Here is a 13,779-nt window from a genome sequence, read left to right on the forward strand (position 1 = left end):
CGTGATTTCTGTTCACCGACTTTTGACTCTTGCATCTCTATTGTGGCCGCCTGCTGCGGCGGCGACCTGCTGCACGACGGTTCGGACCTCATCTGGTGCAGTATTACCTGGCTCTTACGTGCCTAGCTGGGACTCCTGTGAACAAATGCACTATATTTTGCAATGTTATTGATTGTGCTTATTGATGGGGGGGAGGATGGGGCATGTTTTGAGGGCTGCTTCCTCCTGTTGGGGTTGGGGGAGGTTTTTGGGTGTGTGCTTGGTTGGTGCTAGGGGGTTGTGTGGGATCCATTGGCATGCTTGACTTTTGGCGCTCGGTTTTGTGCCTGAAGTACCGTATGCCGCGACAGATACTTCATTGTTTCTTGAGGTATTGGGGTGGGGGTGGGGGGTCTGGGGCTGTTTGGTGGCGAGTTGGGGGGGTTGGCACTGTGGGGGTTGTGGGTATTGGGGTACTGTTCTCTGGGGTGCACATGATCTTTCTGACCTATGCTACTGTGGGGTGTGGGGCCGGGGATTGTGGGGCCGGGGATTGTGGGGCTGGGTGAGTCGTGACGATGGTTGATGTCCCTCGTTTGGCGCCTTCTGGCGCCTCCATGCATGTTCTTAGCTGGAATGTCCGGGGTCTCTTGGACAAGATTAAGCGGGGGGCGGTACTTCGCTGGGCCAAGAGGGATCTAGCAGATGTGCTCATGCTCCAGGAAACACACATGCTGGGCACGAAGGCCCTGAGTCTCCAGCGCTTTGGCTTCCACCAGGTGTTCCATGCTGGGTTTGCCAGGGGTTCCAGGGGGGTGGCCATTCTTATTCATAGGCGGCTGGCATACACCCACGAGCGTCAGTGGCTCGACCCTCAGGGGCGTTTTGTGTTTGTCCAGGGGAAGGTTGGTGCAGAACCTGTGGTGTTTGGATGTGTATATGCTCCCCCCCCCTGCAATGGGCCTTGGCTGAGCGGCTATTTGCCTTGTGGACTGAACTCCCCGACTCCTTGGCGGTGATTGGTGGCGACTGGAACGATGTTGTGGATGTGGCTGTGGACCGACAGCGGAGGCCTGAGGTGGCGCCTGTTCCCTCCCCTACACGGTTGGGGGCTATGATGGATGTACTAGGATGGGCAGATGTCTGGAGGCATTTACATGCGGAGCGCCACGAGTACACCTACGTCTCAGCGGTCCATGGCTCCCTTTCGCACCTGGACTATGTGTTTGTCCCGAGGGCCTTCCTTGCTAGAGTAAAAGGAGCGGCGATTCGGCCTCGCGGGCTCTCCGACCATTCCCCGGTAGCAGTCCAGATAGACCTACATGGAACGCGCCAGCCCTTCAGATGGCGGATGTCCACGTGGCATCTGCAGCGACCTGACTATTCCCAGCATCTTCGTGGCGCAATCGCCCAATACTGGCAGGACAATCTTGCCGTGGGTGTGGACGCGGTGACTGTCTGGGAGGCCATGAAGCCCACTCCGCGGGGTGTTGATCTTGCCTGGTGTGCATCTGCTCGTCGGACTAGGCTGGAGGGCATTGCCGCTGCGGCGGGGCGGGTGGATGAACTAGAGGCTCGCCACAGAGATGCGGCGGATGACGTTGCCCTGCGGCGGCTCCTGCAGGCGCAGCAAACATACTCTTCGGTCTTATTGAATGAGGCTCGCCAGGCGTGGCTGGCCACCCGTAGCCGGGTTTACCAGTGGGGCGACAAGTCCTGCACAATGCTCCATCGGCTCTGTCAACAAACATTGCAGCCCCTTACGCTCCCGGGTCTCGTCGATACCGCAGGTGTGGCAATTACAGACCCGGCCACTCTTGCCGCGAGCTTCGCGCACTATTATGGGCGTCAATATGCCTCCCGGGAGACTCTCTCCCCCGCTGCTATCGCGGATTATCTCACATTGGTTCCCCCCGCTGCTGTGTCTGATGAAGTGCGTGATGCCCTGGATCTCCCCCTGACGGCTGAGGAACTCGGGGAAGCGCTGGGTCAACTGAATGTGGGCAAGGCACCGGGACCGAGCGGCTTTCCCAGTGAATTCTATAAGAAATTCAATCTACAGCTCGGCCCGCACTACCTGCGTGCCCTGGAGCTGGCGCAAGAGCAGGGCCGCCTCCCACCGGACTGGCGTCATGCCGAAATCGTCGTGTTCCAGAAGCCGGGAAGGCCACCAGACCGCCATGGCTCTTATCGCCCCATCTCCCTTATCAACTTCGAGGCCAAGCTTCTGGCCAAAGCGCTCGCGAATCGCTTGCTTCCCCATATCTCTGCCCTTGTTCATCCTGATCAGGCTGGCTTTATGCCACGCCGGGCAACACGGCACAATATACGGCGGGCACAGGCGGCGATTGATGCGATCAGAGCATCGGAGGATCAGGCGGCATTATTACTGGCTGACATCGATAGCGCCTTTGATTCAGTCAGCTGGACTTTCCTCTTCACCCTTCTACCTCTGCTGAACCTCGGCCCGGTCTTCATCTCTTACGTCCGCCTGCTCTACACTGAGGTTACGGCCTCGGTGCGGGTCTCGGGGGCGACCTCGGCTCGATTCCCAGTGACTCGGGGCACGCGTCATGGGTGTCCGCTTTCCCCCTACCTCTTTGCGCTGGCCATGGAGCCGCTGGCCGCCAGGGTCCGCAGCGATGCGCTTTATCGCGGCTTTGTCTGGAGCGCGGATCATGCGGACCGCATTGCTTTGTATGCGGACAATGTGCTGTTCTTCATGACCGACCTGCAGCATACGGGCCCGCGGGTTCTGGAATTGATGCAGGGCTTTGGTCAAGCGTCGGGGCTCTTCCTTAACCCACACAAGTCGACCCTATGGGTACTGGGCGGTGGCGCGGTGGAATTCCCATGGGCTGCGTCCCTTCGGATCGCGGTGGAGCGAGTGAAATACCTGGGAGTTTTCCTTTCTGCCTCGCCCGCGGAGGCGTGGAGCCGTAACATTCAACCGGTTTGGGACCGGGTCCAGCTGGACATCAAGACGTGGACGCGTATGCCTCTTAACATTTACGGTCGATCGGCCATCTTTAAGATGGTGGCCTTGCCCCGTCTCCTTTACCAACTTCAGAATCATCCCTACCCGATTGATCCGCAGTGGTTTCGCAGTGTTGACTCCGTGTTGGGCAGGTTCCTGTGGGCTGGAGGTGCCTCCAGGGTGGCGCTCCGTACGTGCTTCCTCTCTACTTACTGCGGTGGCTTGGCTACCGCGGATATGTTGTCCTACTATCAGGCCTCCCATCTCCTGGTGCTCAACGAGTGGTGGTATGGGGACCGCTGTGACCCGGCCTATGCCCTGGAACACTCTCTAATGGGCGACGCCTCCCTTCATACGCTGTTGTATTCAGCCAGGAGAAGGCGGCTGCTCCCGCGAGTCACTCAGGTGGTTTTTGCTGTCTGGCGGAGGGCCCTGCACCGCATGGGCTGGTGGGGTAAACTGACGGCGGAGACTCCGTTGTGGCGTAATGGCCTGCTGCCGGCGCTGGCGTCGCTGCAAGGCTTCGACGGCTGGGACGCAATAGGGGTCTCGTCCCTAGGGCATGTCCTCTCCGGCACCACTCTTAAATCCTTTCAGGATCTTAGTGCTGAATTCAATATGCCCAGGTCTCAGTTCTTTCGTTACCTTCAATTTCGCCACGCTCTTACTCCTAGCCTGGTGGGGCTGGAACAGCTCCCGGACTTCTGTCCCATAGAGGCGAAACTGTTTATGGGAGATCTGGGTGACAAAAAAGTCTCCCAGATTTACCGCTCCTTGGTCACGCACTGCTCCCCCTCGCTCTCGACACTGAAGGCCCTGTGGGAGGCCGATGTCGGTCCCTTGGACGACGACGACTGGCGTGAGGCCCTTGAATCCCCCCGTGGGGCTGCTATCGCAGTCCGCCTCCGCTTCATTCAGTTCAAATATCTACATCGAGCGTATTTCACAAGGGACCGTCTGTGGCGGGCGAGCCTAATTGCAACCCCGGAATGCCTGAGATGTGGTTTGGAGAGAGGCACCCTCTTTCACACTGTGTGGTCTTGTGTGCGGTTGACTCGGTTCTGGGCCGGGGTCTGGGACTGTCTGTCTGAGGTGTTAGGGTGGGACCTGCCCCGTACACCTAGGTTGGGCCTTCTTCATGTCCTAGACAATGTTGGGGGCAACATATACAAGCGCCATTTGTTGTTGCTGGGGCTGGTGGTAGCGAAGAGGGACCTGGCACAGGCCTGGAAGAGCGAGCGAGCCCCCCCCCCCTCAGTGCCTTGAGAGCGGGCCTGGACTTCATCATGGGTTTGGAACAGCCAGTTTTTGAGGCTCGGGGATGTCCCCGCAAACATTTCAAAATATGGAAACGGTGGGCAGACTACAGGGGCCTGACTCTCGACCCTCCTATGGATATGGACGATGCACTGCCACAGGATGTTGACCATGCGCCCTAGGCCGTTGGCCGGCTCCACCTTTGTACACCTTCTCTTATGGTTGACTTATGATCACGTGCACAGGGTTAGGGTGGGATAAGGGGTGGGTAGTGGACGGGGTGGGTGGGAGTTTAGGGGTAGGTGGGTGGGAGTAGCTTGGCAAAATTCGCTTTATGCACTGGGTTCGATGCTATGACAATGATATGTCTTTTCGTATCTACTGTTGACAGTCTCCTCCTGATTGTGGACGGCTGTGCTTGAACCTGATTGAACTCCTAATAAAAATGGTTTTGAAAAAAAAAAACAATGTCTTTACCTGGTGAATTCAATCTTGAAATGAGAATCTTTCTCTCCAGAGTCGGGGCAGTGCCTTTGGTACAGACTGGTCCATTTATGGAATAGAATTCACATTTCTCTGCTCTTGAAGGAAAACAATCTGCACTTCATTATTAACGCTATAAAGGTGGATGTCTTGTAGAAATACCAATTATTTGAAAAATAATCTAGTTTGGTCCTACTATATGCGGAGGACGCGGTCCTCATAGCCAGAACAGCCAGGGGACCACAATCCTTATTGGATTCTTTTGTGACTTTTATGGGGACCCGAGACCTGGCTATCAACAACGCCAAATCTTTTATTATGCAGGTAGGGGCTCGGCCCATGAAAAAGTTTTCTTTCGTGGTGGGCCAGAGAGGGTCCCCTGACGACAGTGTTTCAAAACCTGAGGGTTCTGTTAGACGACCGATTAAAGTTCGGACCCCTCATACAGAAGAAAAAAGGGGAGTTTACACGCTATTTTCAACTTTGCCGCCAAGATGGTCAGGCGCCCAATTGCAGCTTTGCTGAAAATCTATCAGGTCAAAGGGGTAGCAACTGCCTGTAATGGCAGCGAGATTTGGGGATACACCACCACAGACGCAGTGCAGGTGGTTGAGAATAACTTCTTAAAACGCATGCTGGGTGTGCCAAAATGTTTATCCTACCTGGGAGTCCATGAGAAATTGGGGGTTCCATTCTTATGTAATATATTGGCACTGCATCCTCTGGTGTTTTGGGTCAAGTGCTGGCTAAACAAGGAACTAGAGCTCTCTCAACAGATTATAACGGACTGTATGAGCCTTGACCATATGCTTCGACATACATTGGTGGTTGTCTTGCAGAGTTGGGCCGCCCTGATCTCTTTTTAAAGCCGTCTGTTATAGTAAAAAAGGATGTGGAACTGGTTAAGAAAGCTTTCAGTTGTATCAGGAAGCTAGAAAGAGATGAGCTGGAACTAAGAAAATCAAGTGTCTGCAAATTCCTGACTCTTAAAACTGATCCGTCAACTGAGCCATATCTTTTGGGAACACTGACTACTTATGATCGGTTTTTATTGTCCAGGTTCCGCTTTGATCTTTTTCATCTGTTACTTGCTGTTCCTAAAGGGTTTAGCAGAGGATAGGTGTTAGCACCCTGTGGCTACGATCAAGTATCTCCACAGGACCTGCTAACTTTATGTTCATCTGCAAATTTTATGAAATACCATGATTACTATTTTTGCTGCCCCTTTTAAAGAGGATGAATTTTAACCAGGTCCGCCCAGCTCTCTTGTTTTTGCAGATGCTAAAACTAGATTGTATTTTCTTCATTGTGGGATACTGAAAGTAGAAGTGAGAACAAGGGCTCGTCTTGAATCTTAGTTATATTAGAGTGAGAAGGCATAAAATCGTGGACTACGTGTTTTGTACTGTATAATAATTAATGATGTGAATTGTGAAACTCTCCTTTTAACCCCTTGCCCGCGGCCGGAATTTTGCTCCTGTGTGGCACATTCCGATCGCGGGCGTGGTCATGACGGCCCCCAGCCGTCATCAGCACACGAGCACTGTGTGCCATGACGGCCAGGGGCCGTCATCAGCATGGAAGGGGTTAATTTTATGTATTTATTTGTTTTTATCTACTGTTACAAATTGTAAAAGAAAATGTAAGTACCACTTCTTAATGAGGTGCGGACATGTAACTTTTATAGTTTTTATCGAAAAACCGAATAAAGTTGTTTTTGATTGATTGAAATAATTTAGTATGTTCCTGCACCAAACCATTCAAGCCCTGTGCATTCTGTGTTATATAGAAGGTAGAAAAATAATAAAAGGAAATAGAAAAATTATTTAATGTTCCACCCCGGAACTGATCGAACTACTCTCAAATAAATACATGGATGAAATATTATTTAAAAACATAAATATTTACTATGTGGAGTGTGCCCAGCAACAGCAAAATAAAAAAATAAAATTATGAAAAAAATGAACTCTCATATTAACTGCGCTATTAGCACTACCTGTTTCTCTCGTTTGATTCTTGACTTTAAGGAAACGGTTGGGGACACACTTTATTTAGGCTGCAGCACGCAGCGCAGTGGATAATCAAGTGTGGGGGACCCGCCTGCACTGATTTTAAGATTGCAGAGTTTCTTTACGTGGTAAATCTTAGCAAAGCAAAATATCTATACTTATTGGTGTTGTTATATTTATTCTCAAGTTTACATATTGATGCCCTTATCAACAAATTTTCTGTCAGTATGCATTTAGAAAGTATGTTTCATATCGCGTATTTTCGTTTTATTTGTCCTTGAGTTATTGGTTGTCACTTTAACTTCTTGTGCCTTGTTCAAAACATTGGTATAGATTAAAAGCTTTTCGCTTATCCGAGTGCTGTTCAGGTATGCTTGTATAAACGTATGTAACACAATGCGGTACAATTACTTGCTGGGCCTTCAACTGCAAAGGGACATGAGTGCAAACAAAAGAATCCCTGTTTAAGCTGTATTTTCTGTTTTCAGGACTGGCTCATCTGATTGGATCGCCGATGCTCAAGGCATACATGCATGGCTTTTTTATTGACATACGATTGTACAATAAGGTAAGGAAAAAGGCAAATAAAGCCTGCCTGGTCTGTCACCTTGTTGCAGTAACTGTGCGGTGAGGGGATGTAACTTCAAGCTGCAGCTCATCCACATTTCTCTCTTGTTTGTGTTTAAAGGTGAAGGCAATGGTTAATCCGTTTGCTTATGAAGATTACAGACGAGAAAAGATAAGGCAGAAGATCGAAGAAACACGTGCACAGAGGGTCCAAATAAAGGTGAAATCACAGATACGTCAAATATTACCAGTGTACATGCGCTTTTGAGACATGTGTGCTCTAGCTGGTTGTGCTGGAGTGCTCGGCATTGAGTTATGTGCTCGTCAGGTGTGATGCTGGGAGAGTGGTAATGGGGAGGCTGGTGACCACGCCAATGCTCTAATAACCTGGGGAACTGAGGAAAACGGAAAGGTGAAATGCAATGAAAAAGAGATGCCTACAGTTGTGAGGGTGATGGAACAACCACACAATTAAATATTTTTCAGTAAAATATTGCTTGGAACAAATTAACACAACTGATGTGTGTGTCCTTTATCAGGATCTCGCCTCTACTTTCCTTTACGGTCACTTCTGCACCACATAGGATAAATCAAAGCGGCCCAAGATTTAATAAGAGTGCCTCATTAGTTAAGAAAAGCAATTGGCTTGGGCTCTTCATGCAGGGAGAATGTAAATCAGGCAGGGTAACTGCTGAGAAGACTGGAAATAAAGCACATAGGGCTTGATTCATGCAACAAAAGTTGAACAAATTCATAACCACGTTGAATTTGATAACACTCAAACGGGGGTGGCTACTGCAAAAATAAAGTGGTAGGGCGGGGCAAATTATAATTTTAAAAAAGCACTTACCTGCTGCTCCCTTTGCCAGCCTTCCCGGAAGACGTCCAAGGGCAAGCACAGGCTCCCAGACTCCCCAACCCAATCCAAATGCTACTCTAATGCTATGAGAGCAGGGCCAGGATTGGTCTGAGTGGCCTGGTTAGGTGCTCACTAAGGAATTGAGGGCCTCTGCCATTTCCCCACCCAGCTGTACAATTCAACTGGGTTAGACAAATCTAAGTGTGCATGCCGGAATGACCATCCTAAGACAGCCGGCCAAACCAACGTGCTTACAGTGCTGCTGTCTGTCCGTAGAGAACAGCCCAGCCCTAGACTCAGCAGCCACAACTGTCAGTGAAAAAATAAAACGATAGTAAAATATTTTATTATTGGTTTTTTTTCATCTGCAGTGGGGCCATGCTCCTCCCCATTACAGAGGAGCTGCTGCTGCTGCATTCACCAGCACTGTTCTTTCAGCCATGGTGAATGTTGGAGTAATCCCAGTGGCTATATACCCAAATATAAGGGGTGTAGAATGCCCCACTGGTTGGGTGATAAAGTGTGCTTCGAATCTGGCTCCAAATCTACAGCATTAATAGTTGGAGGGCTTGGTCAGTTGGTACAAGGCCATTGTTGTCACAGTTCGGAGTGCTCGAAAGAAGATTATTGTGGTAGTAGTTATTAATAATTCTGATATCATGCAGTGTAGAGCACTTGAAGGTTTATGTATACCACAATCCAATACTATAGACACTCTAATCAGGAATATAATATTCTCATAGAAATTAGAGAGAATGTCTGAGTGTATGGTACATTATCAGAATTAATTGAAGACAACTGTGGTTAAGTGAAAACCTTTCTGTTATTACAGTTCATGCATTCATGCTATTATTCACATTTCGTGTTTGGATTTGAGGAGTATTTTCCTGTTGTTCTTTACAGAGGAAGTGCTCCTGCAGCTTAAAAATAGTGGGCATAACAAGATAGAGCTGGTAAATGCAATACCATACACTCCTTTTAACAAAAACATGTTCATGAGTTGAATGTACCTATAAAATGATTGTAAATCTCTGTGATAAAGGCAAAGTTCGGTGCCACTCTTTGAGGATGGGAACAACCCACCTTCATCCATGAAAACACAGAGGATGTGACGTATGAATGTCCCTTTTATTTTTTTTCTTTCTATTGTGGGCATAGATCCCTTCCATTAATTACTGATTGGCTTCATTGTCACTCTTATTCTCATTTGCTTGGTTTTTATTTGTTTAATTGGCTTACTTGTATACTTCCACGGCTCACTATTTAGGAACTACTATTATAAAAGGATGTATGTCACTACCACGCGTACCATTACAACGCGGTTGTAACAACGCAAGTCGTTACAACGACTTGCGTTGGGGGGGGGCGCAAATTTAAAAAATATAATTTACTATTCCAACACCAGTCCCCGTGGATAGTAGGGAAGGTGTTGGGATAGTAAATTAAATCATTTATTATCCTTGAGCGCCACCCAGCGCAATTTGTTGTAACAACTTTCGTTGTTATAACCGCGTGGTAATGGTACTTCGTTGTAACGCTCGCGTTGTCAACGTTGTATACCATTATAAAATAGTAAACGTCTCATTTAAAAAACAAGAAGTATAAATAAACAAGGTACTACTGTAGAACAACCAGGGATCACTCAAATTCAAAGTGTAATTATATATGACAAAATACAGGAGTTATTCTAATATTCAGGAATCCAATGTTTAAAACGTTTAACTGTTCACCTTCGGAAGTGCATACATTAGGGAACTAGAGTGATCACACTCACTTAGATGTCGACTGATAACACGCCCTTCACTCTTCCTACTTGCGAGTTGTTTGTATATTTATTAGAAATCTTATGTGCCATCTGTGCATTGTGATTCTAGTTTCTTGCCGATTGAGTGATAGCACCGATTGCTCTAAGTTAAGGTCTACAATATATATTCCAAATTGGTGTTTTTCACCGAGAATAAGGCTAAGATAGACCACTGTAAAAAAACAAAAAGTTGTCTGAAACTTTCTAAAAATGTATTTTTTCTTCAAAATAACTGTATGGATTCCTCAATGCATTTCCATTCATTCACTTTTAGAAACTGCCAAAGGTTAATAAAGAGCTGGCCTTGAAACTGTATGAAGAAGAAGACGAACGGCCAGTGCAGAAAAAGAAACAGAAGGTACAGCAACGTTTTCCCTTTTTGTTTTTTTTCCCTGTAGAATATATTCACGGAGCTACTTTACATTTACATGCAAAATGCAGCCTGGTGGTCACAACAGTTGAGGTCTCTGTCGTACTGGAGGTCGGTTCAGGCCTGACCAGGCCTATTATGGTCACAGTAGCTGCAATCCCTGACAGGGTCAATATTGATCAATACAGTTGCACTCCTCCTGATGCAGTACTTCGATGAAATGGTCAGTTGCTGCCCTTGTAAAGGCCTGCGATTATCACAGCAGGTGTGGCAGCTATGTTGAGCAAGGCAATTGTGGCTCTCGCCAGTTAACGGAGGAACCAGAGTGAGGACCAGGGGGACCCCTCGACACACGGGTTCTTCTAGCTTGCTCTGGGGCAGTCAACCCTCTCTGGATATCCCTTAGTCACTGGGACACGATGTGGGTCTCTGTCCTCCTGGACGGCCCCTCCTCTTGCAATATCAGGCAGACTCATTTTCTCTCTCAGTAGGCAGGCAGACTCCTAGGTACTTCAGGCAGCCTTCCGCAGATAGTTCAGAATGCAGGTGATGTCTCCCCACCTCTGGGAGACTGGCTGTCAGGAAGACTGCTTCCCTGGGCACACAGCAGGCTTTTGAGTAATCTGCAGAGCACCACCATACCTTCATCATAAGGGACTTGGAAATGGAACCAAGGGGGAGGGGTAGGATCCACTTTTGTATGCAACTTTAAAGACAAGTGATGTGGATCCACTGTCTCAAGCTACAGAACCGGTTTGAATTGGTTCTTTTAAGTATCCTTCTCAGGCTGCTCTCCAGACCCAGCCTTTGTCTAGTGATGTTTCTTACAGCAGGTAGCCTGAGTTAACTAAACTATGGTGAGGCTCTGACTCGGTTTTGATTTATTATAGTGGTGCTTCAGCTTCTCTGTGCAAGACATTGCAGTGCCATTTTAGAAGTCAAGAATGGAGCAGCAAGTTAAAAGAAGCCCCATGTTTTCTCCCTATTCACAAAGAGTGCTTCTGTTGCTACGCAGCATGATGCTGTAGACAGTGCTGTAAGCCTTACGATTAATACAGTTTTTTGCAAATCAGTGCTTATTTGAAATTGAAAAGCTTTAGTTTGACACATTAATTTGTGAATATAAATTAGAAAACTAGCATACAGAAACCGCAGAGTTGCCTGTGCCTCCCTCCCATGGTGTGAGCAAGTGTCTTTATGAGTCCCCCCCCCTCATTCGCTCAGTGAATATGAACGTGGGCTCTTACTGACCCCAACACACTATTGGTGGGTAACATACTTTTGGGACTGTCCAGATGGCTCTTGTCAAGTTATGTTACTGCACTCTTGTGAAACTTGAATAACTTCTAAAGGATAACGCACATTTTATAGGACAGTGTCAGTTGAGGAAAAAAAGCAACACCGCCATCATTGCATGAAACAGAACTGCACCCATTAAAAATAAAGCTTTGTGAAACAAGCACTTTTGCTTAGTCTGCTACGTTGGAAAAAAAGATAGATATTTTAATGTAAGCTTTTAAATGATTTTCTTCTTAAGGCAGAACTTAGAAAGTGCATCTCTGCAACTTTAAGTGTTCTTTCATCTTTAGCTGCGCAATGTCTAGATTTGCGCTCTCCTTTCTTTCAAGCGTTCCTTACGCTTAGATTAAAGGATATGAAGTAGGGTTGGCACAAATTATATTTTGGCTCACGGAGTCTTATTTGAATGGGTCTTTACCAGCATATGTAATTTTCTTTCCATGATATCATGGTGGTTGGAAATTCCAGAGATATTCTGTTTTTGATGAGAAAGACAAGCCAGCAGCATGGAGTTGGAGACTGAGACATTCTGGCAAAAGTAGATGGGATACTGTGAACATATTTTCAGTTAAGAAAGATGCACTCCACAAAAAGGACTCTATAAAAAGTCGGTTTCTGAGGCTCCCTCGTTACTGGGTCCCATTCTTGTCAAAGAGGGCTTTTCATGTCTGGTATCCCGAGGCCTCTATATTGTGGTCCTTTAAACTGGGGGACTAAGTCACCATTTTAGCTCTTGAATCTGAGGTTATTGAGGCAGAACAGCCCAATGCTCACTCGGAGAGGTGCTGTAGGCTAGAAACTCGTATCACTGGAACAAATCCAGTGATACTAAGTCTTATCCAGCCAGTCCCTTTTCTTTAAAAAGAAGTTGTAATAATGCAATGCCTACCCAACGAAATACATGTACAAAATAACAAATATTTAGAGGATTTTAGGTGATATTGCGGGTGATAGTGTGCTTTACGAATACACATAACATAACATTGCAAACCTCGCCTAGAGGGATTTTGGAGAATAATCAGAGTGCAAATCAAATACCTAAAGCAATATCACAGAGGGTAACTAACCCTTTAAAACTAGTCTGTTATCTGCATGGTAAAAAGTGACAATTTGCGTGCCAAAAAGCTCTGATCTTATAATTAAATTAACAATAACCCTTTACAGAACTATTGGAATACATATGGTTATTCGCAGTTATGAAAGTATGTTAACAATGTCATTGTCTTCACTGTTTTAAAATACAAGATGTACTGCCTTTGTGAGCACATGCAAGCCTACTGGCTTCATCACAGCATGTATAAAACCTTGAGGAAACCTTAAGCAACCATTTAGGCAGACTCGAAACATTTAAAGAACAATACAATGAAGTATTCTCTTGATACTTGTGCATTAATCTTGGTGAGACCCAAATTACATGTCATGGTAATGTTAAGTCTCTTTACAAAAACCTGACTCAGTTTTGGAAGCACGAGTTGAGGCCTGCAGTTCAGTGTTTGTTGACTTGGTTGCTAGGATGCTCTCTCTTAACCACATGCGCTGCTGGCTTTTGATGCAACAGGCACTTGCCTCGTTTATTGTTCTTCAGCTGCAAACCGAGGCTACTGCGTACTTTTGGTAGTGCTTTTGCGGTCTGTGTGTGGCAACCATCACGAAGGCCACCAGAACCACGAAGCTCTTCATCTAGGATCGTGCATTTCATGGCTTTCTCCCAAGAGCTGGATTTGCTGGCAGAGGATGGCCACAGGCCTGTTTTTCTTGAGATGTGTGGTAAATCAGGCATTTCGTGCCTGTACTCCTGCACAAAGCTTTGCCAGACTGGGTTTCCTTTGGCAGCAAGGCTTGTGCGTGGTACCCGGAGTCCCGCCCATTGAGGAGTCATGGTGAAGAGGCCAGGTGCTAACTTTCTGTGAGGATAATTCTCTTCTGTCCCCCTGCTTGGTTTCCTTGGGCAGCCCTTGCCTGTACAGTGGGAAGCCTTGCATTGAAGGTACATACCAGTCCCCCAGTGGGGACTCAGCTAGCACAAGGAGTTTTGATGAGGTTGGTAGCGTTCTGCTCCTTGTGATGGTCTCCAGACACTAGTGGTACCATGCAGGAGGAATTTCTTTAGCTTCCTTACAGCTTCTGGTACACTGTTAATTCCTCCTTGTAGCTGCAAGGGCTTTGTCCAGCCCT

The 13,779-nt window shown here is 47.3% G+C and overlaps 1 protein-coding gene across 1 annotated transcript in view; it reads left to right on the top strand.

Annotated features, from left to right (window-relative positions):
• Positions 1 to 13,779, top strand: part of NOL10 (nucleolar protein 10) — a 742,763-nt gene that overhangs the window by 618,181 nt on the left and 110,803 nt on the right. Inside the window, exons 15-17 of the mRNA XM_086926337.1 lie at positions 7,194 to 7,273; positions 7,394 to 7,492; positions 10,210 to 10,293. Of these exons, the coding sequence (XP_086782463.1) occupies positions 7,194 to 7,273; positions 7,394 to 7,492; positions 10,210 to 10,293 (263 nt within the window). The remainder of the gene's footprint in view (positions 1 to 7,193; positions 7,274 to 7,393; positions 7,493 to 10,209; positions 10,294 to 13,779) is intronic.

Source organism: Lissotriton vulgaris, chromosome 6 (genome assembly GCF_964263255.1).
Source record: "Lissotriton vulgaris chromosome 6, aLisVul1.2, whole genome shotgun sequence".
NCBI classification, from domain to species: Eukaryota; Metazoa; Chordata; class Amphibia; order Caudata; family Salamandridae; genus Lissotriton; species Lissotriton vulgaris.